Source organism: Zeugodacus cucurbitae, chromosome 2, assembly GCF_028554725.1.
Source record: "Zeugodacus cucurbitae isolate PBARC_wt_2022May chromosome 2, idZeuCucr1.2, whole genome shotgun sequence".
NCBI lineage: Eukaryota > Metazoa > Arthropoda > Insecta > Diptera > Tephritidae > Zeugodacus > Zeugodacus cucurbitae.
Genome location: NC_071667.1, coordinates 3,188,934 through 3,213,490, shown reverse-complemented (window position 1 = coordinate 3,213,490; position 24,557 = coordinate 3,188,934). Strand labels below are relative to the sequence as shown.

Here is a 24,557-nt window from a genome sequence, read left to right as displayed (position 1 = left end):
GCCTGTTTCTCTACCCGTGCTTTACTCTAACCTTACCTAAGCTGATAGTCATCGAACTGAGTTCTTATTTATAACGCAGAAACACCAATCTTATCCAAATAAATAATATAAAAATAATATGAACTATTTTTACTTACATTCTGCCAATCCTCGGGCTCTTCCTTCTTAATTTCCTTAATCTTTTTCACTTCCTCAGCCTTCTTGAGCTGCTCCTGTGCGGTCTGGTAGAGATTACACGGTTTGATCTGTACAAATTGCATCGGGTTGTAGGACGGTGGCGGCGGTGTGGGACGTGTGACGCGCGCTTTAGTCACGTATGAAGTGGGATCCGGCGATATTATGGACTGTGAAATGAATGTAAAAATAAGAGATCTTATACATACAAATTGAATAAACATTTTTTATAAAATTGTAAGTAAATAAAATTCAAATAAAATATTCAAATGCTAATGCATTAATTAGGCTAGAATACTATTTGCATTTACATCAAAGTAATTATTCTTTAGTCTAGCCTCATTGAAGGTGCGCCCAAGCGCCAACTGGGCAGCAGCCGCCTGGCATAGCCGTGAAATATATATGTGTGTGTGGCAGGCTTTGGGAGTAGGTGCTGCGGCATTTTCTCCACAGTGATTTGCATTTTTTATTGGCAGAACGTGTTGTAGGGTCTGACACGTGTCTACTTATTGTTTTATTATCTTTGCGTATATTTTTTGTTGTTTAATTCTTTTATTATTTTTTAATCCGCTTGGAAATGTGTGGAAATTTCATGTGTTTTCAACATCATTTCACTCACCTTCCACTTCAGTGCAAACGCTTGCCCTGTTGTCACCTACAAGTGCACTTTGACTCATGCACTCAATGAGTCGGAAATGTATGAGTGCCGTTATATGAGGCAGTGTGGTATTTAACGCCTCATTGACAAGTGGGTGTTTCACATTTACATTGCTGACTGTTTATTTGGTGGCTTATCTGCTTCAGATGAATTGTGAAAAGTATTTTTGTGGAAGCTTTAACCCTTCGATAAGCTGTTGAGTGTTCAATGGTCTATATAAGAGTGAACAAATGGCTTGTCCCAAGTTTTAAGTCAATATACTTGCTATTTTACATATAATACATACTCTTTGGAATTTCTATCGCAAACGGAAATATATTATTAATCACATAGCTAATTTTCCTGTTGGGGACCTATTACCAATGTACATATGTACATATGTAGTGCTGGGGGTTTTTCTGCTTGACAAGTATCGGCCGGTCTACGCTGTGAGGGCGTCTCAGTGTGCCGTTTTAATGTGGTGTATTGACTCTTGAAGTGCTTCTTTCCTGCTCAGCATGCGATGCTTCACGGCATTGCTGTCTTCTCGGTCCGGCGTTGTCAGCGGATATTGATGCTCATGAAGAGCAGACGATAAGAGGCTGACGAGTGGCACTTTTACTTACATTACATTTTCATGCATGGAAATGGACTTTTGAAAGGGGTTAAACAGCACAGCAATAACAAATATTGCAAAGTAAAGGTATTTAGATTGTTTCATCAATATTTGTCAAAAATATTGATTTTGAATTAACCGCTGCTCAATATGTTTAGCCAATTTAATTTATCTCATTTGTGGTTCTGTGGCCGCGGTTAACTGATCTGAAAAATACCTAATGATTCCCAATAACCGCTAGTGATCACAACCGCAAGTGAAATTTGAGTTTTCCAAAGAGTGAGAGAGAAATTTAACGAACAGCAAGAGTGCGGATGCTCAGGCCAACCAAAAATGAAATGAAAACGATACTAATGCGACCACTAAACCGCTACTTTTTCACATCACTTAGTCAAACGTTTAATATTGGTATAAATATTAGCGCTAATTTGCTAAATGTTCTATTAATTATACCCTGAAATCATTAGACTCGAAGAAAGTCACACAACAATCTGTCATAAAAGTTAATGACTTGTGGTTATCTTACAAATACATACATACATACACATGTATATGTTTATATATATTCCCAATGTATTAGTGAAAAGCAAAAAAAATGGAAGTATCACTTTTAAATTGTTAAATGAAGCCTATGAATCGATTTAGCAGCAGTAGCCGAAATTCGTAAATGTGGGAAAATATTTTTGCTACGAGCAGTTAATTAATACACTAAAGAGAAAATAGAATTTCTATAAAATTTACATATTTATACGCTGACTGAATGTCATTGATTTTTTAAGTTTTTATGTTCGCTAAGTGATTTCCATTTAAGTGAATTATTTATGTAAATTTTTTATTTGAAGAAGGCCAATAAAATTAATGAGAGCTAAATGAAATTTCAGTAAAAATTTTAAAAAGTAAGAACAACTTTCTTGAAGGAAACAACAACAATCTATAAATATTATTAAAGAATAAGGCATTGAATTATGGCGTTAAGTCAATTGACAAAAATTCCAATATTTGTCGAGTGGTTGACCTCGTCCTTATAATGAAATTTGTATATTTCAAATGTTACAAATCAATGGTAAAATTATAAGCTTAATACCGTTAATGGCATTGTATGTAACTCACCGTTTTCTTGCCAACACCATTCGCCTGATTGCTGCCGCTGTGGCCGTTCGTTGCGGACGTCGTCGATGTCTGGGACGTGGACATCTTGCCGCCACTTAACTCCTTGTCCTCCATGTCGTCATAAAACTCAAGCTGTGCTGCCGCTGCTACTTCTTCTTCTTCCGCTTTAGCTTGCAAGTGTTCCGCTTGCAATTGTTCGTGTTTTTGTTGTTGTTGCTGCTGCTGTTCTCCTGGCTGTGTGTTCTGGCTCGTGTTGGCGATCGTACGCTCACATTCTGTAGGCATTTCAAGTTCAGCTGAAAATTGTTTTCAGCGCTGCGCGAGTGTGTGTGTGTGTATTAAATTGATACTAAATGTTCAAAAAATAAATTAAATCTAGATTTTCCCTTTTTTCTGCGTTTTATATTTTTGGTTTCAACTGCGTCGCTCGTTTTCCAGCGTGTTTAGGTGCAACATCATAAAAATCACGGCGCGTGCCACAAAGCACAAGCGAATTCCACAAATTGATATGGTTATTATTTCTTCTGAGACTTCTTTTAACTGTATATCGCTTTAACGCTTCTTTGATTTCACGCAAAGTTGATAAAAGTCTTGCTTGTTTGTTGTTGTTGACTTTTGTGTTGGTTTACAATTTCCACTTCCTCTTTGGCGCGTGGTTTCTTACGAATATAAATTTTCAGGTTTTTTCTTTTTGCTTTTAATTTATTTCTGCTTAATTCTTCCTCGCAGTTCCGGAGGTGTCAGATTTTCGATTATTTCCACTGATTTGCCCACGCTTGTGCTGTTTTTGCTGTTGTTATTTTTGATTTATGCACGTTCGTTGCTTACTCAGCTGCAGTTGGAGTTTATTGTCTTGTTGTTGTTGTTAACTTAGCATTGCTTATGCACTACTCAATGTCGAATTTTGAATATTTATCTGAAAATGATAAGAAAGTTAAAAAAAAATATTAAAATCGCACTCAATTAAATTTAACACAATAATTAATAAAAATTTGTTCGATTTCTTGTTGTCTTCGTTTATCGCGGTCAGTTTTATTGAAAAACGCATGCGCCTACAAAAATTTTCGAAGGCGGAAATTCATGATATATCTACTCGTAGACAAAGTATCGTTAACTGCACGACGTGGGCGCACTTCACAAATGACACTAAATGATCAAATTACAAAAACAACAGCAACTATGTAAGCATCACTTACTAAGTCTAAAATAAGTGCGTGTCAAATTTCTAATAAAATGCGGCTTTAGTGTCGAACAATGTCTCGAAGCTCAACTTACGTAGGCCGCTCGTTAGTTTGATATCTTCGCCAGGCGAAAGCTTTTATAAGCGTCATTTGTTTCGGCTCATCAAGTAACAAATGTCAGCGCTGTATTTCAGCGTTTTTGGACAATTTAATGAATTCATTTTGTTGTGAATTTATAACCTCAAAGAAACTTAAATTTATATAATTAGACATCATCTTTTGGATGTCGCAGAACTTCTACTTTGTTAAATTGAAATTTTTAAATTTTTATGAAAATACAATTAAAGAATGCACAAGAATTGATTTTTGGTGGTCAACTAAATTTTTGTAAGCCAATTTTCAAATAAAGCTTATTTAGCTGGCTTTCAATTGAAATCGCTTTTATCTATTTATCAATTCCGCTTCTGCAAAGTTTGCTATTCTAACCGTTGCATTAATTAACCCGCTTTCATCAATTGCTTTGAATTGTCGGCGAATTTCAAAGCTCCAAATTCCCTATGAAACAACTTAAGCGCCATTGTAAATGAGGAAAACAGAAAACAAAATAAAGAGAAAAGTGTGAAGGCAAATGAACGGTCACATTGTTGCACGAAACAAAAATCCTATACATACATACATAGTATTGCTTTGTAGTTTTGCATATACATATGAAAACAATAGCTTTTAAATGACTAACTCGTACATAGATACAGCTATGAAACATGCAATTAATAATTAATTAAGATGAAATAACATAAATTCATTTTTAACAAGCAAGCAATGACAACAACAACATACTTATTCATAACAACAGGGGACAACTCGAAACATTTCGAAGTCAACAAACTGTGTAGTGTGACCAAATGAAGATGTTTGGCGCGGCGCAGATATGTCTATGAATGCCCTGTAGGAAAATGTCTTCGGTCGAAGTTAAACATATGAACAAATTTTTTCGATCAGTGAAATAACGATTTTGCACACTTTCATTATAGTTGTGGACATTTGTAACATGAGCTGGGAAGTAAAAAATGTCATCCGATTTTCGATGGTTTCCTTTCATTTAACTGATTTTTAAGAATTTTAAGTCATAAAGAGTTTCTTTTAACGTTAATAGTTTAGAGTAGGATAAGAAAAATATTATATAAAGATCGAATATCGGTATAGTTGCATAGGTTTGCGATTGTTTCTGCTCTGAACGGAGAAACGCTCTGACAAGTTTTTATATATCAGTTCTTTAAAAGAAGTTATCATCTCGAAAGATTCGAACAGACTTTTCTTACAGGAATGCCACTAAGTTTCCAAATCCACATAACACTTGTCAACTGTGCGCAACGTCTCGTAGCAGATAGTTGTGCGAAAGCTGCATTGCAGATACTCTCTCACATTACTCACATATCATACATATCATATATATCCATGTATACATTGCCACCTCTGCAAGTCAGCTCGATTCATCATCGCAGCAGCTTTTTTCGATAAATTTGATCTGCAATTTTGTAACTTCAAAGTTGCAACTGACAGTCGACAGATCGGTGGCAACGATCTTTTCAAGTCGGCGGCTGTCAATGGTGGCGTTGATTTTATTTTAATTTCTTTTTTTTTACGCTGCGTGATGGGGTGGCCGTACGCGTAATGGTGGAAAAGCTGCTCAAATTACACTCTGAACGTCTCGCATGCCGCAAGCGCTCGCACATTTTCTTAATAAGTTTGACCTGCAACGCCTTGGCGCGGTTCGCAGCGTGCGGGCCAAAGCGTTATAATCTTAGCGCGGCAGTGCTGGAATCACATGTATTCGTTACACTACAGCGGCAGTTTTTCACAACATCAACAACAACACAAATGCATTAGCTAATAATAATGACCACACGCATTTATGGCCAGCATTGGTGTGGAATAATTGTTGAACTGTGTTTTTGTTTGTGTCCTCTGCGCGCAATTCATCATTGCCTATGACTAGATAGCGAGGCATGCAAGTGTTTTATTATTATTATTACCATTACCATTATTGTAGTAGGTATTTGAAATGCTTTGAAGTTTTATTGAGTGCAACAGGCAGTTAATAAACGCGCAGCAGCGTCGCGAATGTGAATTACTGTGAAATAAAATGCTGGAAAGTATGCAATTGAAGTGCGAAATGGTATTCATCTACGTACTACGCGTACGATGTAAGCGGATCTCTGACACTCACACATGCACTTCGTTGACTAAGATTTATAACCAGAAAATGTGTCGCTGTATGTGTGTGTGTGCAAAATAACTTGCGGCAAGTAGTCTCTTTGACACTATGTTAATTGCTGCCATCAATTAACGACCGCTAACCTCATTTTATGGAAAGAATATAACTGCACTTATGGCATGTGACCCTTTTAACGGCTTTCCAATTTATCGCAAACAATTATTAGCGCGTTGAGTGCGAGTCTCTAGAGTAAAAAATATATTATGATAAGGTTTCTCTATTTCGCACTTGCTGGGGTCACTCAAATTCGAAAGTTTCGATGGTTTTTACACCATTTTTTTACAAAAATGATACTCCAACAAGATTTTGACTCTATATAAATCATCACAAATAAGAATAAAAAGTTAAAATCTTATTTTGTTGCGTTTGTTTGAGGCTATGATTAGAGATAGTTGCTTTTTTAGCGAATGAAGAAACTTACGAAAAATGATGAGCTTTCATTGAAATTATTTATCCTCCATTTATATCATCATTTCAAATTCAGTTACGAAAGAATTCGACAATTTTACAGCTAATCATTTGCTGACAACATTTAAGCTGAGTGTTTTATATATAAATCTAAAGCAATATATTTTTATTGAGCTTGAGGGAGGGGTCTGGGCTTTCACTTTCGAAAAATCGTTTTTTTTTGTTTTATCTTATTGTTTAACATTTCAAGAATATGTCCTCAAAATTTTAATCCGATCTAAGCAATATTCTTGAAGTTATTGTTTAATTAGTCTCGGGGCCTTTAACGCTCTAACTCTAACAGCTACGGCTTTAAACGTGTTTTTCTCAAAACTACTTTTTTGAAGTCCGTGTTCACTGCCATTTGAAAACTACTCGACCGATTGGCGGAAATTTTAGTCGAAAATAACGTTTCACTCTTTAGATGGCCTTAAAAAAAATAATCAGAGAACGTTGGGGGGAAGATTTGTTTAAAATTTAACTAAATTTTTATGGTTTTTCATTTTCGGATAATTTCCGGCGGAGTTACAGTGAACACCGCAAATTGTTTTTTTTTTTCAAGACGTCCTAGGGGAAGCTCTGTCACGGGCTAATCGTTTAATATTTTTGCATGAAAAATTTACAGAACATAATCAAAACTATGCTCAATAATGTATAGAAGGTTTGAATAAAATTGCTTAATCGATATTTGAGATAAAAAATCTCAAAAATGTGTTTATTTTTGCGCTAAAACCCAGACCCCTACCTTAAAGCGTAGTGCTTGGATTGAGTACAAAAAATGTCCGTGATTTCTTAATATATAATAAGTGATGAAAATTTGAAAAATGTCACTAATTACTTGGAGTGAGTTATTAGCATCTATTTTAGTGCCACCCTAGTGTCTAAATTTGTAGCATCTTTTATTTCTTCAAATTCATATTTATGTTCAAAAAACGTATGCATCTTTTTCAATTCATATTTATAAAGAATTATTATAATTTTTACAAATTTGTCACAACAAAACCCGAAAATAACAAACAAGCTAATTTGACAACTTGAAAATGTCTAATAACAAATTTGTGACAACTGTGATGCAAATTTTGGTGTTAGTTACAAATAATTATGCCTTTTGGAATAATTTATATTTGTAAAAAGTCAACAGACAATAAAAATTATGTACTTATTTAGCTGGCTAATTTGAATAACACTGACGCTTTAAATATGCCAACAGAATAAGGAGAGGAGAAATGACGAACGATATAGAAATATGAAACGATAAATATTAACAATAATAATAAATATGGAAAAGAAGCAACTTAATGAGAGATAAAGTTGCTGTAAACTGCGTTTTCCATAAAAAGTAGCCACACTGTCCATTGAAATGAATCTCTAAGCTAAAGATAACCATAATTATGCTATCAGAAAAAATCTTGATTTTAAATTATTTAAATATGCAGACAAGAATAAAAGAGCTGTTTTCAAAGTGTTTAAAAGCAAGTCTACAACCAAATATGTAGACAACAAAGTATATAAAAGATAATGCATAAAAAGTCAACCACAGAAACATAAAAAGCAACAGATAAATAATAATTATTTGGTTAGAGAAAATGCTTAAATGAATTAACTGTCAGAAGAAAGCCAAAAAGACCTTCACGGCAAATCATAACTGTCTCAGGTGATTAAGTCAAAATATTGTGGTGAAATTAACAATGACCTGCAGTCAAGCAGCAGTAAAAAAACGAACAGGAAAAAAACAAAGACAAAGTATAAAACAAGAGTTCATAAATTGTTATGAAAAAAGCATAAAGCGTGTAGATCTCTTGACCTCCATATAAAGTCGCTTAAAACAGACTATATACAGTAAATAATAAACATAAATTTGCCGGACTTGCGCCATAGTTGGGCTAGCGACACTTTAATAGTCACTCAAAGTGACAATACATACAGTCGACGAGCGTCAATTTTAATGCAGGTGCCATTTATTTCCACTCCAAATAAAACAAAAAAAATAAAGAAATACTAAAATGGCTGCGCGTGATTCTAATGCAAATAGTTTATACTCGCATTATTCAAATGCTTTGTCAGTATGCCGTACTTCACTAGCCCGTTAACGCTTTGTCTTTAGTTGTCACCCGGCAAGTGTCAGCTGTGCTGTCAGAAAAGGTTGACAATATGCAGAGCACTGACAATAAAAATGTCATAAAACCAGAACGCCATAAAAAACTGTCACATGTTACTCATATTTATTATTTGACTTAATACTTTGATTTATTTTATTTCTCTTGCATTTTCCCTTTAATCATTAACCTCGATTGTTTGTCAGTTTGGAAGAAAGTGTTTTCATAAGTCATAAAAATGTGTCAAGAGTGTTGCAGTGAATAGAGAATTAAGAGCAAAGCTTTTAAAGACAGCTTGCTTGTTATGCTTTTATCTAAACTTGATTACATAATCTCTAGTTTAGAGTAGAGTCTAAGTGTAATATTATGATTACATAAATACATAGGTCTTCAAGCTCAATAACAGTGGGGTAAAAAGATTTCAAAATTTTTAAAATAGTGCTGTGAACATTATTAAGAACTTTTTATTCAGAAAAATTTATTCAACGTATTTTTTTAATTATCAGAAATTTTGAATTTTTATTAAAAAAAAGTTTGAAAACGAACTAATTCGAATTTTCACTTTTCATTTCTTTGAATCAATTATGTTGTAATTCCTTCACATAAAAGTGTATGTATGTATGTATAATATGTACCTATATATGCTCCAATACACTTATATTTATGCACGTAACTTCAATCGGAGCAATAAAGTTGTTCAACTGTCAAGCGACGTCACGCTCCTAATTTGACATACCCAACTGTTAATGGCATGACAGAAAGAAAATAACAAAAACAACATCAAAGTGGACACATCCAAATGAGCAGCAAACAAATAATTACTATTAACAATTTCCATTACAATGACGTTACAACAACAACAACATATTGAAAGCCAAACAATGGAAAGCATAAATTTCAACAAGTTGACGAGGAAAATTACTTGCATTAACAAAATACAAAACAAAAGAAAAAAAGTAATGTTATAAAAATACATAAAATATAAAGCCAAAAGGAAAGTGAGTGAACGCAGTTTCAGATTACGTTTGAAGCGCTCTTGAGCATGCGCGTCCAGGTGGCACACCCAACAAAGCTTTTGGGCTTTTGGGTGTGTTGCTAAATGTGACGTTTTGTCGACAACGGTTGTCCAAGCCACTAAAAGCATACAGAAATTAGACTTGCCACAAATTGCTATTGACAATGAAAGTGCAACCAGTTTGAGGTGTTGATAGAATAAATGAAGTAGTAAAAAAATACAAATTTGCTCTGAAAGTCAGATTATACCTTCATGTGGGGAATTTCGCTGTTTAGACGTATTTAACTGCGACATAAATTATTAGTTATCCTATATTAGATTTAGATTTTCAGAATCTTCGTAGATTATTTCGAATTTTCTGACTTGTCGACCCCTTTAACGCACAAATGTCAACTTTAAAATCGGTTTCATTATATTATTAGCAATGCTTTAATAAAATACATTTTATTTATGATGATTTATGCCTGCGATACAAATAAACCAAATATTAACTGGATTAAATAAAAGGCATTTGCATTCACCAGAAACAAACAAGCGCAACAAACGAGGTCATTGTACAATTATATGTTATCACAGTTTTAAATATACTCTATTCATATAACAAACAAGTAAACAAGCCTATGCTCAGGCGTGTATGCGCGCTTATTTGCATTGTCTGCGACTCTGTCGCTCTGCACGCATCGGTGCGTTTGCGCATGCGCAGCCTGCTATTTAACTGCCAACACTAAGTAAGATAAACGATTTGATAACAACGCAGGTAGCCGCTGTTATTTGAATATTATACGCGTTCACACACGCACACGCACACATAAACGTAAAATACAATTTACCGTGGAGGGGTGAGGTGAGCTTTAAATAATAAGCTAAGGGGCCAATGCACTGCGCCGCGACACAACAACAATTGCGCTTTTGTTGCACATTTGAGATGTTAAGATATACGCAGCGCTGCTGTTCATTGTGCATATGTACTTGTATGTGGTGGTGTCGTTATGTTTGTGTGTAAATAATAGCACTGACCGGCGGTTAAAATTAACTATAATAGCTAGAAATAAACAGAAACAACTGCGCGCACAATGCAACTGCAAACAATTATGATAGCGCGACAACACAACAATAACAGCAACAACAACAATACGAACAACGATCGAACGATAGCGTCTGCAATTATGATAACCACGCTAATAAAGCGCACAGCAGAGTAGCCAACCGCTGATGCTTCAACAACTAACAAGCGCTTATTTGTGGCAAGTACGAGTACAGACACACACACTTGGGGTAACACAATATCACACAATATCAGTGTATTCAATACCGATGCCATTTGAGAGCACCATTACTGCGAGATCTTGAAATCACAAAAGTCTTTAAGTAAAGTCAAGAAAAACTACATTTATGTAAACAAATATAGTGACTGGATATATTGCTTTACTAGAAAATATTTTAAAACTGTAATCGAACGAATTAAAATACTCAATTCACTCGACAATCCCGTTACCGCAGAGCTCTAACCTAAAATCTTCGGGATCGCGCATTCCACCACAAGATGTTCTCAATTATGTATACTTATGTATATTTAACAAGTAAGGAAGGGCGGGTGTAACCGAACATTTTATACTCTCGCAATTTATTTATTTAACTTTATTTATATTATATAATACACAATTTGACCCACATATTTGTCATATATATTGTATAAAGTCCATTGAAAGTTGGAAACCATAATATTAGGTTAGAAGCACCGAGGTCCTCGTGTTCGATATATGGGGCCTTAAAAACCTATGGTCCGATTTCGGCGATTTTGAGAATGGGGCTGCCACACTATTAACATAGTATTTGTGCAAAGTTCTGCACCGATATCTTCACTAGTACTTACTTTATATATTGTAAAGTAAACGATTCAGATCGTCTTCAAAGTTCTGGTATATAGGAAGTAGGCGTGGTTGTGAAGCGATTTGGCCTATTTTCACAACATATCATTGGGTAGTAAGGAAACTATTACAAATCAAGTTTCATTGAAATCGGTCGAGTAGTTCCTGAGATATGGTTTTTGACCCATAAGTGGGCGACGCCACGCCCATTTTCCATTTTGTAAAAAAATCTGAGTGCAGCTTCCATCTGCCATTTCTTATGTGAAATTTAGTGTTTCTGACGTTTTTCGTTAGTGAGTTAACCCACTTTTATTAATTTTCAACCTAACCTTTGTATGGGAGGTGGGCGTGGTTATTATCCTATTTCTTTCATTTTTGGACTGTATTAAGAAGTGGCTAAAATAAACGACTGCAGAAAGTTTGGTTTATATAGCTTTATTGGTTTGCGAGTTATATACAAAAAACCTATTTAGGGGCGGGGTCACGCCCACTTCTCAAAAACAATTGCATCCAAATGTGCCCCTCCTTAATGCGATTCTATTTTCTAAATTTTATTTTCATAACTTTATTTATGGCTTAGTTATGTCACTGTATAGGTTTTCGGTTTCCGCCATTTTGTGGGCGTGACAGCCGATTTGGCCCATTTCCGAAAGCAACCTCCTCAGGGTGCCAAGGAACATGTGTTCCAAGTTTCATTAAGATATCTTAATTTTTACTCAAGTTATCGCTTGCACGGACAGACGGACAGACATCCGGATTTCAAATCCACTCGTCATCCTGATCATTTATGTATATATAACCCCATATCTAACTCTTATATTTCTTGGTGACACAAACAACCGTTATGTGAACAAAACTATTATACTCTGTGCAACAGGTTGCGAGAGTATAAAAAAGATTCTAAGCAGCGTAAAGCAAACAAGAAACCTAATAACATACAGCGGCCGACATGAAACCCGACATACTCCTCAAAGAATGTCTTTGTCTTTTAACTTGTGAATACGTGGTACTAACTTCTGCTATTTAATATGATGTACAAATATTTTTAAAGCGATAAAGTGGGAGGGTTTTGTATAAGAATACAAACTCACAAGTAAGTGGCATTTGCTAGTTATCATTAGAGCGTTAAATGACTTTTCTTTATTCATTTCTGTTATTCTTGCGAGATGTTAAATCTACTTAAGCGGTATTCATCAAAGTGCAGAACAGATTTCTTCACTTAGTTTTAATCTATAAAGCAAGCAAGCAATTTAATTCTGCCGTCACGCACTTACAGAAAGTCTACTAAAACTTTCGATTAGCTTTTCTGAAACGTCTACGAACCATATGGAATACATATCAGTCTGAAAAATATCACTCAAACATTATTTAAAATGAAAAATGTTTCCTGATGTTTTCAATAATTACAATAATTTTTTAAGACCTGCACTATCATCTCAGACGAGAGCCTATCCAATCCAGTCGAAGTGGTTACGAAATCATCTTTATTCTGACATTAAAATGAGTGTGGATGGATGTGGTCATATACATAGAAGAAATTTTCTACAATTTGAAAGCTTGAATAAACGTTATTCTTCGTACATCGCAGGTCAATTATATTTTCTATCTTTCCTATACGTTGTTAGATTTTCACACCACAAATTATAACAGCCAAACATTTTCTTTCTATTTAACATTTCAGGAAAAACAATATCAGCTGTTTGATATATAAAATCAGAGTTTCTATTGCACCACTGACCCTCAATATTAACTGAATACCAAACTAACTTGTCTTAGGTTAATAATAGTTTTCAATATCAATTAGCGTAGCTTGAGTGTGGGCTGCACGCCCTCAATGGGCGTTTCTTAGACAAGTAGATCAGCTACTGGTTCTAGGTTAATTTAATGCTAATGAAAATAACCTGCAGAATTGTAAAATTCAAGTATTAAGCATTCCTATTTAAAACACAACAACAACACACTGTTAGTTGCAAAGCTTATGTCATGGGTGTAATAAATATTAATTTATAAGATTTTGCCAGCATGCACACAAACACTTATACAAATGCTTAGCATACTTGTAAGATCTTTTTGAAGTTGCAATTAATGAATGCAAATTAGACAAAGGTGTTGAAGACAATTATGAAATACATAGCTACATAGCTACATATGTATGTATTTATGTTTGTTTTTGTACTTTTGTTCCTGCACATTTTTTATGTTTTCTTAATTAAATTTAATTTTTTGCAATTAACTATTTCAAATAATAAAGCGTTTGAGTGTGAATTACTGTTGAAAAGTGAAGGGAGCCTAAAGGGTGCTACAATAGCAGAGTGCAAGTAATAATGGCGAGTGATTTGCAAGTTATGCAAAGAAGTGGATTTAAGCAACATTTTAATTGGAATTTCACACATTCATGTCATGATAATAAATGCACTTGTATGTGCTTACAAATGAATAACTGTAATTTCATCATTTGCATATGGCATTATTTTTTTTTTAATTAAATAACTGTACAGCAGCATTTTCAATTCAATCTGGTCTGCAATAATTGCTTAGAGTATTACCAACAAGCAATTATCATTTAATTGCCAAGAAGGCCAAACCAGATGAAGTGAGTGTAAGTGTGTCTGTGTGGATGTGTGAGTGTTGGTATGTAAATGCGTCAAGCGCATGGCTAAATGTTTTACAAAAAGTGAGAGTGAAGTAGATCGCATGTGCATACATACATACATATGTATGGGTTATAAATAAAAAGTAAATAACTCCAGCGAAAATAACTAAAAATACTAATTATAATTAGCAAAATGGCAAATGTTTATAATTACATATGTACATGCTGTCGTTTTTATATAAAAATATATGTGCATATGCTTATAACAAATATTAGACTTTTAATTGCTTTTATAGAGTAAATTTTCCACTACTTATACATATGTCTACCATCAACAACAACGAAGTAAGCAACTTTTACTAACGCAACTGTCATTTTGTTTGTTTTAACGCGTGAAATGTGAAAATTATAATGATTTCGCGAAAAAAAGTACAAAAGAAATCAAAACAAAAAATATACAAAAATACAACAAACAAGTAAGAAAGGTACAAGTAAGAAAAGTACTCTCGCCATTTATTTATTTAACTTAATTAATAATATATAATACACAATTTGACCCACATATTCGTCATATATATTGTATAAAGTCCATTGAAAGTTGGAAACCCTAATATTAGGTTAGAAGCACCGAGGTCCTCATGTTCGATATATGGGGCCTTGAAAACCTAAGGTCCGATTTTGGCGATTTTTCGAATGGGGCTGCCACACTATAAACGTAGTATTTGTGCAAAGTTCTGCACCGATATCTTCACTAGTGCTTACTTTAAATATTGTAAAATAAACGATTCAGATTGTCTTTAAAGTTCTGGTATATAGGAAGTAGGCGTGGTTGTGAAGCGATTTGGCTTATTTTCACAACATATCATTGGGATGTTAGGAAACTATTACAAACCAAGTTTCATTGAAATCGGTCGAGTAGTTCCTGAGATATGTTTTTTTAGCCATAAGTGGGCGACGCTACGCCCATTTTCCATTTTGTAAAAAAGTCTGAGTGCAGCTTCCATCTGCCATTTCTTATGTGAAACTTAGTGTTTCTGACGTTTTTCGTTAGTGAGTTATCCCCCTTTTAGTAATTTTCCACCTAACCTTTGTATGAGAGGTGGGCGTGGTTATTATACGATTTCAACTATTTTCATGGTGTGTGGTGGGGTACGTAAGAGAATCGACTGCAGGAAGTTTGGTTTATATAGCTTCATTGTTTTGCGAAATATATACAAAAAACCGATTTGGGGGCAGGGCCACGCCCGCTTACCCAAAATAATTGCATCCAAACATGCCGCTTCCTAGTGCGATCCCTTATTCCAAATTTTACTGTTATAACTTTATTTATGGTTTAGTTATGACACTTTATGTGTTTTTGGTTTTCGCCATTTTGTGGGCGTGGCAGTGGATCGATTTTGAAAGCAACCCTCTCACGGTCCCAAGGAACATGTGTTCCAAGTTTCATTAAGATATCTCAATTTTTACTCAAGTTATCGCTTGCACGGACGGACGGACAGACATCCGGGTTTCAACTCCACTCGTCATCCTGATCATTTATATATATATAACCCCATATCTAACTCTTTTATTTCTTGGTGACACAAACAACCGTCATGTGAACAAAACTATAATACTCTGTGCACCAGGTTGCTAGAGTATAAAAATATTTGAACAAAGCCGTCTTTTAACTGTGAATATGTGGAAGTAAGGTACAAAGCAAAACTCGCATGTGTATGAATGCAGTGCAAAATTTAGCCAAAGTATTTTTTTTAGTTGCCACATAAGTTCAAAGCTCCAACGCGCACATTTGCACATACACATACTCGTATTGCACATTTGATATTACTGAGCAACTAACAGATACCCATTTTAGTTTTAACCACACATTTATGAGCTTAGATATCTACAGATAATGGTATACATATGTACATATATGTACATGTATATATTTATTTATTTTGAATGTATGTTCATAGTTGCAACTGCGTGTGGCGTTAATTAATTGTAGCAGAAAGTTTTCACCGCTACCCCAGGCAGTGGTGTTGAGTTAAAATGCTCATATGTAGAGTTATAGCGGTTTAGATGATGAAGATAAGGTTGCTGCAGCACAAGCAGATTAATTAATGAAAGCGTTACTCTAAAAAAAAATACGCACGCTTGAATCACTAGTATCTAATATAGGTAGTAAGAGTAATTTAAATTTTGCGTTAGAAGGCTCTTTAAGTAAATAAATTGTATCGAATAACTGTATGGACTTGAAAAACATCGATGAGAGAGCTCGTGATAGAGCTAATGAGTACAATGCAAATACAATTGGTACTCATTTATGCTATTATGACGTCAGCAAAACAAGCAGTAGTGCTGCCACATTCCCTAATTACTTCAAATTGACATTCAGATTCTCGTATAAATCTTACTCTCTCAAGCACTAATATTTACTTTGACGAAAGAATTATCCAAAACTAGATTACGACAGTTTCGTTACATTACTTCATGACTTGTTTATCAATACTTTGAAAGTTGGACAATTCGTCTATGACATGGCGTGTGACAATCTTGCTTCTATCATTCGTAGCTTGACAGTTATTTACGACAATATATTAGTCTATAATTGACTTAATATATGTATTTCAATTGAAAATTCTATAGCTCTTACAGACTTAATAAAGTAATTGTCGCTATAATAGGATCACATAAAAGTAGCACACATGCACAGAAAGGACATTAAGCTATCATACAAAACAACGGTAAAAACGAAGTGTAACTTCGTTTCATTTTGTATACGTTGCTTTGAGTATAAATTGCGTTGAAAGCAAACCTTTTAAGAAATTACAAGTATTAAAAGCATAAAAGCGGGGCAAAAAGGACAGTTGAATGATGGCAAGTTTAAAATTGATTGTAATTCAATTATGCGAATGAATGAACGAGTGGATGCAAATGCAATTTTTCGCAATTTCCGAAGACAAATAAACTACGACGAGCAGCGGACATGCAACGCAACGTAGCATATGCTGATGACAGACGGTGGATGGCTACAAAGGAATTGCAGCGACTAACACAAGGGCGGGGTGCTGGCAGAGAAGGACAAATTGGCGGTGAGTGGCCAAAGCGAATGCAGAAAAACCACAGAACACTTCTTATTATTAGGTTAGGGAGGGGGTGAGCTGATTGGTCTGTTGTAACAGATGCCGCAACGTAAATTAGTTGATGGCACGGCGAGGAGCCGGTGTGTCGAGAAGCACCATGTCAGTTGTCAGACGTATCGATAGTCAATCAGCACCGACGTGTGGAGAATCAAGCGATCGTTGGAGCTCTTAGCGAACAATGGCGAATGACAGCAGCGAATAAATTGTAATAATAAATAGCAGGAGAGGAAAAAAATACTGTTGGAATATAAGCTATACATACGTTAATATAGTATAATTCATTTGAGGGCGAACATTTTTCAGTTTTATGTTATGGTTACCGACACTTCCGTTTCAAGTTTGCTTTGAAGTGGTGGGAGTGCTGCGCTTTGGTTTCTAAATTTTTATGGAAAATAGCAATGCTTTAGCTAGATTTAATTTGAAATTTTGTTTAGGAAATAATTTGAAAATTTTGAATCGAAATCCTTTCTATCAAATGTCCATATTTCACAGAAAATTAGATTAATTAACTAGAAGATCAACTATGAAAACCATTCGAAATTTTATATAATTGAACAAGTAAGGAAAGGCTAAGTTCGGGTGTAACCGAAAGTTTAATAGAATAACGAAAATCGTTACATATAGTAAATGAGGGCTGAGGTAATTCCTGAAACGATTTCATTCATTTTCACCAGCAGGGTACACTATATACAAGACTATATACTCACTTAATTTTGCTAAGATATCTCACATATTAACCAATACATATATGCGGAATAAAGCCCAGCATATTTAAAAACCATTAATTAGATATATGGGAGCTGGGGGAAGTTATTACCCGATTTTAACAAACAGAGACACACTTTTAGAATAAAACACTTTCCTCTGAATTACATTAAATTATCTGAGAGATTTACCATATTTTCGGTTAAAATTTACCCTTAGGCGCTGAGCCTTGAAAAGTTATAGTTCGTTTTCGACAATTTTTTCTCAAGTGAAGCCAGAGATGATATGCACTATTTGTGTAAAGTTTTATTCCGCTATCTTCATTGGTTCCTTATGTATATATTATAAAGTGAAGGAATCAGATGGAATTCAAAATTGAGTTATATGGGAAGTAGGCGTAGTTGTAAACCGATTTCGCCCATATTCCACCAGTGTCATCAGGGTGTCAAGAAAATATTATATACCGAATTTCATTGAAATCTGTCGAGTAGTTCTTGAGATATGGTTTTTGACCCATAAGTGGGCGACTCCACGCCCATTTTCCATTTTGTAAAAAAATCTGAGTCCAGCTTCCTTCTGTCATTTCTTATGTAAAATTTGGTGTTTCTGACGTTTCTCGTTAGTGAGTTAACGCACTTTTAGTAATTTTCAACCCAACCTTTGTATGGGAGGTGGGCGTGGTTATTATGCGATTTCTTTAATTTTAAGTTAAAAGTGGTCCGATTCCGCCCATCTTCGAACTTAACCTTCTTATGGTGCCAAGGAACACTTGTTCCAAGTTTCATTAAGATAGCTCAATTTTTACTCAAGTTACAGCTTGCACGGACGGACAGACGGACAGACGGTCAGACGGACAGATGGACAGACAGACATCCGGATTTGAACTTTACTCGTCACCCTGATCACTTTGGTATATATAACCCTATATCTAACTCGTTTAGTTTTAGGACTTACAAACAACCGTTATGTGGACAAAACTATAATACTCTCTTAGCAACTTTTGTTGCGAGAGTATAAGAAAAAGAGAAATGTTCATATTTTTTTATAGTCAAATATGAAAGAAATCAAAGTGCTGCAAAGCAAACAACAAACACTGTCAGCAACAAAATGTTGCTCAAACGAAATTTTAATTTCTAATCCATATACACATTTACTGTTGTAGTTTTTTGCTTACATAATCCCGTTCAAATTGTCAATTCCATTGTCGAAATGAGTGCATATACACTCGAAACCATTCAACACCGTTCGAACTCAAAATGTATATAGCCAGGTTAAACGATTGTCATAGCATGTTTGTTGCTGTTATTATTTCAACAGCAATTACATACATCCGTTAGCACTTAAGCCAGTGGTTACATGTGCATTCGGGCTTACATATGTACATACAAATGTATATGAGTACATGCATATCCCGTTTGCATTTGCATTCAAAACGTCATCGATTTCGTATTCCACATGCGTTGTTGCAATTGAAAATAAGTGCAACAACAATAATTGTTCAGTAAACATTGCTGCGTATTATATAAAAAATACATATTTACACGAGCACATAAGTATATTCACAAGTATCTATTTCCTTTTCAACAACTTTTTTGTTGCTTTCTTTACGATCTTTCGATTTCGTTTATTGCCATGTGTGGCACGTTGTTGCTGTCCGCTTCGTGTTAATATTTTGTTGCATAATTGTGACAGCGACCCCAACAACATTAAGAAATATGAAAAAGAGTATAAAAATAAAAAACAAAGCGTCGACAATAGTTTATGAAAACTAACAAAAAAATCGTAAAAAAATATTCAAAAGAAATTGTCCAGCTGGCGTTTGTACGGGAGCGTACAACAACAAAAACAATAGTTTACTAAAAAGTGCAAGTAAAACGTTTGTTTGAAAACGTGCTGTGAGTTGTTGTAGTGGCAAAAAGCTGAATGAAAATGCACATAGAAATGGAAATTCGAATTTGGCTTTATGAAATAGAGATACATACATACATATGTACATATGTAAGTGTAGCTATGTACTTGGCAATTGCTGTTAATTTACTGAGAAAATGCCAGCAATTGCAAATTGAAATTCCTTTCAAATTGATTTTTGTGAACAAAGCATTATTTTCCATAATTATTGCTTTAATTGTGTTATGTCATAATGTTATTTCTTGCTGCTTTGATTGTAGCATGTTGATTTTGGCGAACAACTGCGACTTTTGACACTTCAGGAAAAACTGAGAAAACTTCAGATATATGTGAATATTTATAAATTTTTAATAATTTCACTATTTATTTTCATTCGAAATTTTTTTTCTGAATTCAGCATTTTTTTCTAAATATTTTTTCTAAATATGTATATTGAAATTTACAAAAAAAAAAAAACACCACATTTCAAGTATAATTTACTGTTTACAGAAAAATCACAAAAACATTGTTGTAAATAATATTATTGATTATTGAAAACAGAAATCAAATATTTGCTATTGTAAACAAGCGTTGGAAATATTTTGGGCAACCACAGCTAAGTTCACACTATTTAAAATGCTTGTTGTATTGGTAATAAAAACAAAATTAAATAAACTGCATGAATTGTAAGCAAAACTGTGCGGATTTTATGAAAAAATATTACATTTGTAATTTTTATACTCTCGCAACAAAAGTTGCTAGGAGAGTATTATAGTTTTGTCCACATAACGGTTGTTTGTAAGTCATAAAACTAAACGAGTTAGATATAGGGTTATATATATCAAAATGATCAGGGTGACGAGACGAGTCAATGTTCTGAGGACCATAAATCTTGCGCAAAATTTTTCTCTCGAAAACTCCTAGTGTCGTCTCATCTGATGTTGACATCGTCCAAGCTTCTGCACCGTAAAGCAGGACGGGAATGATAAGCGACTTGTAGAGCTTGATTTTGGTTCGTCGAGAGAGGACTTTACTGTTCAATTGCTTACTCAGTCCAAAGTAGCACCTGTTGGCAAGAGTTATTCTGCGCTGGATTTCGAGGCTCATATTGTTCGTGATGTTGATGCTGGTTCCCAGGTATACGAAATTATCTACGACCTCGAAGTTATGACTGTCAACAATGACGTGGGAGCCAAGACGCGAATGCGCCAAGGAGGATGGGATCATGTGTAGAAGTTCACGCAAGTGAGGAAAGTTTTTGATTGTCATTCACTTGGGAGTGACCAGAAACGATTCTTCTCCACATGGTTCAAGCAGCTCACGACTTCCGGTTTTAGACCAAGTATCCTCTGGGTAGCCAACAGACATCCGTTTGAAAGCGAGCTAAAGTGAGAAGGCGAAGCCCGCTTATGCGGTTGCGCGTAGGGTTTGGGACCCACCACATAAAAACACCTCCCCAATGAAAAATCTACGAAAGCTTCGGATGAGACACCCCCCTTTTGATGACGACCCCTGCAAACGTTTTAAGGATAACTAAGCCGTAAATAAAGTTATAAAAGTAAAATTTGGAACAAAGGATCGCACCAGGAAGGGCCATATTTGGATGTAATTTTTTTGGGGAAGTGGGCGTGGCCCCGCCCCCAAATCGGTTATTCGTATATATCTCTCAAACCAATGAAGCTATATAAATCAAACTTTCTGCAGTCAGTTCTCTTAACTACCCCACCACACACCATGAAAATAGTTGAAATCGGAAAGTAACCACGCCCACCTCCCATACAAAGGTAAGGTTGAAGATTACTAAAAGCTTGCACTCAAGCTTATCTCACTAACGAAAAACGTCAGGAATCTAAATTTTACAGAAGAAATTGCAGAAGGATGCAGCACTCAGATTTTTTTATAAAATGGAAAATAGGCGTGGCATCGCCCACTTATGGGTCAAAAACCATATCTCAGGAACTACTCGACCGATTCGAAATTCGGTATATAATATTTTCTTGACACCCTGATAACACGTGTGAAAAATGAATGAAATCGGTTCACAACCACGACAACTTCCCATGTAACTCAATTTTGAACTCCATCTTATTCCTTCACTTTATAATATATACATAAGGAACCAATGAAGATAGCGAAATAAAACTTTACACAAATACTGTATATGATATGTGGCATCACTTGTGAAAAAATTGTCGAAATCGGACTATATCTATTCAAAGCCCTGAATATCGAATATGAGGAATTCAGTACCCCATGGTAATTTTTCACCGAAAATTTCGGTAAATCTCTCAGGTATCTTAATTTAATTCAGAGGAAATATTTTTCTTCTAATAGTGTGTCTCTGTACCAGAAATGGTTAAATTCGGGTCATAACTTCTCATAGCTCTCATATACCTAATTATAGGATTGGGTCAAATTGTGTGTTATCAATAAATTGCGAGAGTATAAAATGTTCGGTTGCACCCGAACTTATCGTTTCCTTACTTGTTTTTTTTTTACGAATGTTCACAGCTTATCCGGCAAGAGAAACATAACAACATTCAAAAGAAAGTATGTGATTATGAGACAAGTGTTGGCGCAAAAGAGCTTGCAGATGACGCTGAAATATATTTTGATGTCCATAAGTGCAGGGTGTTAGCTTTTTTTTTCTTTTGCAATTGCACTGCCAAAAAGTACGCTACTGGAGCTCAGCTGGATGTAACAAATAAACGATTGCAGCGAAAACATACAGACGTACAAAATCCATATTTTGAAAACCTGACGTCGAACTATGCAATTGTATCTACTTACAAAATACATACATATGTACATATGTACTAATGTAGATATATAGATAAACAAGTAATTGAAGCAAAGCCACATTGTTAGTGTCAATATGCAATGGAATGTCGTCGTCACGCCGACACGCTGATAAGTTAATTGCATTCCTTGCAGTTTATTAACATTTCCATTTCGAATTTCCAATTGAAACAAAAGCCAAGTGCAAGCACTACTATAATTGTGTGTTAAATAATTATATATTTGAATTGGTGTGCGGCAACAAAATGAAAGAAAGCGGTAAAAGTGAAAAATCAGTTCGAAGCAATCATTCGAAAAGTCAACTCGTCCTCAACATAAAATGATGACTATGGTGAAATGGTATTTTATGGTTGGGAGTATCGTTAGTAGTAGCGCTAATTGGGTGCAGAGTCCACATCACTGTCAAGCAAGCCTGAGCTTAGGTATTACTGACAGCCATTTGTTTGAGTCAATCGCCAACTATTGGCTATTTATATTAAATTTGACGTAATGCTTATTTATTAATTGAAATGCTGTCTGAAGTGTAAGCTCAGACTACCTTAATCTTAAGAGCACTTTAGTTAATCTGCTTTTTTCATTTTTTCAGCCATTATTTGTATGTAAATAATTACTTGTTAAGATTTTTAGAATATTAAAAAAAAAATTATAATCTAATATATAAAATTCTCGTGTCACGGTGTACGTTATTGAACTCCTCAGAAACCGCTAGACCGATTTTCGTGAATCTTAGCGTGCATATCGGCTAGGGTGGAGAATGGGGCAACATCTATTTTTCATCCTCTTAAATGTTAAGGGTGGTCCACACCTAAATTTTTTTAACTTTCCTCGAAGAAAATGAAAATTTTCTAAAATTGGGAAGTTATTGGTTGTTGAAGTTCAAACCGATCTGGCTAAATTTAGTTTTGAAATATTCGTGGAAGGCCAGAAAAAGATTAGAAAGTGAGTAAATATGGAAAAACTGCGAGGAAAAGAATTTTATTCGAGTTGACAAGAAAAATATAAAAAGAGAAAACAAAAAAAATAATATTTTGAAGGTTGTCATTGTTGCTTTGTTAAAATATTTGTGTTATTGTTCAATTGTATAAGGTTGTGTCGGTAGCCCAAAACAATTTGTAACAAATAAGGATTGCAAATGAACGAAACACCAGTCGGCAAAATCGCCAAAAATAGCGCTATAACGAAGATTTTCCAAATATTCAAGAAGTCGCTGGAGGTACTGCACAAGACTTTAAAAGATCTTGATTGTCGATAAACGTTTTTTGTGCAGCCAGGATTCTGTTAACAGGTGATTTACGCCAGACTCTTCCAATTATTCCTGGATCAACTGTTACTGACGGGCTAATCGCATGCCTAAAGTCATTTAATTTGTGGCGACACATAAAGTATCGCCAATTAACAACTAACATATGAGTGTTTTTGCAACAATATCAGATTGCGATTGTAGAAGCAGTTGTAAATGGTAGGATCGCAGTTGACACCTCGATGGATTAATAGCATTTTCAACAGATTTCTGTCACTTCATTGACTCGAAAGAGAAGTTTTCCTGACATGAAACCTCAATATGATAACCATATATGACTGATTGAATGACCTATATTGGTGGTAAAAAAACAAAGATATCGATGATCTTAATGCGACAATTTAGAATTTCGGTCCAGGAGAGTTGACACAGCTACAAACCAGGATGACGTAGTCAATTATCCCAAACTATTTAAAATTGCCTGTACTATCACCACTCACTTTGCAATTAAAAGTAGTGTGAGTTGTCATAATGCTGCGTAACATAAATCAACCTCGAGTAATCAATATCGTCGCCGAAGCCAAGATTGGACCAACTTAATTTAATGTATACCTTAGCCACAACAACGTGTGGCCGGGTCTGCTAGTATTACTATATTTTAAACGTTTTATATACATTATTTAATTTATATCTTCATATTTTAATTGATTGTTCCACATATTGCAACTGTATAGAAATTGTAGGAAATAATTCACTTATTACACCATACTCTGAAATAAGCACTAC

At 34.8% G+C, this 24,557-nt stretch overlaps 1 protein-coding gene across 5 annotated transcripts in view; it reads right to left on the bottom strand.

Moving 5' to 3' along the window:
- LOC105221591 (serine-rich adhesin for platelets) overlaps positions 1-24,557 on the bottom strand; it is a 139,099-nt gene that overhangs the window by 25,318 nt on the left and 89,224 nt on the right. For all 5 annotated transcript variants that reach the window (XM_011198686.3, XM_054226036.1, XM_054226035.1 and 2 more), the window contains 2 exons: positions 2,538-3,453; positions 138-344 (listed from right to left, as the gene is read on the bottom strand). In XM_011198686.3, the coding sequence (XP_011196988.2) occupies positions 138-344; positions 2,538-2,822 (492 nt within the window). In that variant the 5' untranslated portion in view covers positions 2,823-3,453. The remainder of the gene's footprint in view (positions 1-137; positions 345-2,537; positions 3,454-24,557) is intronic.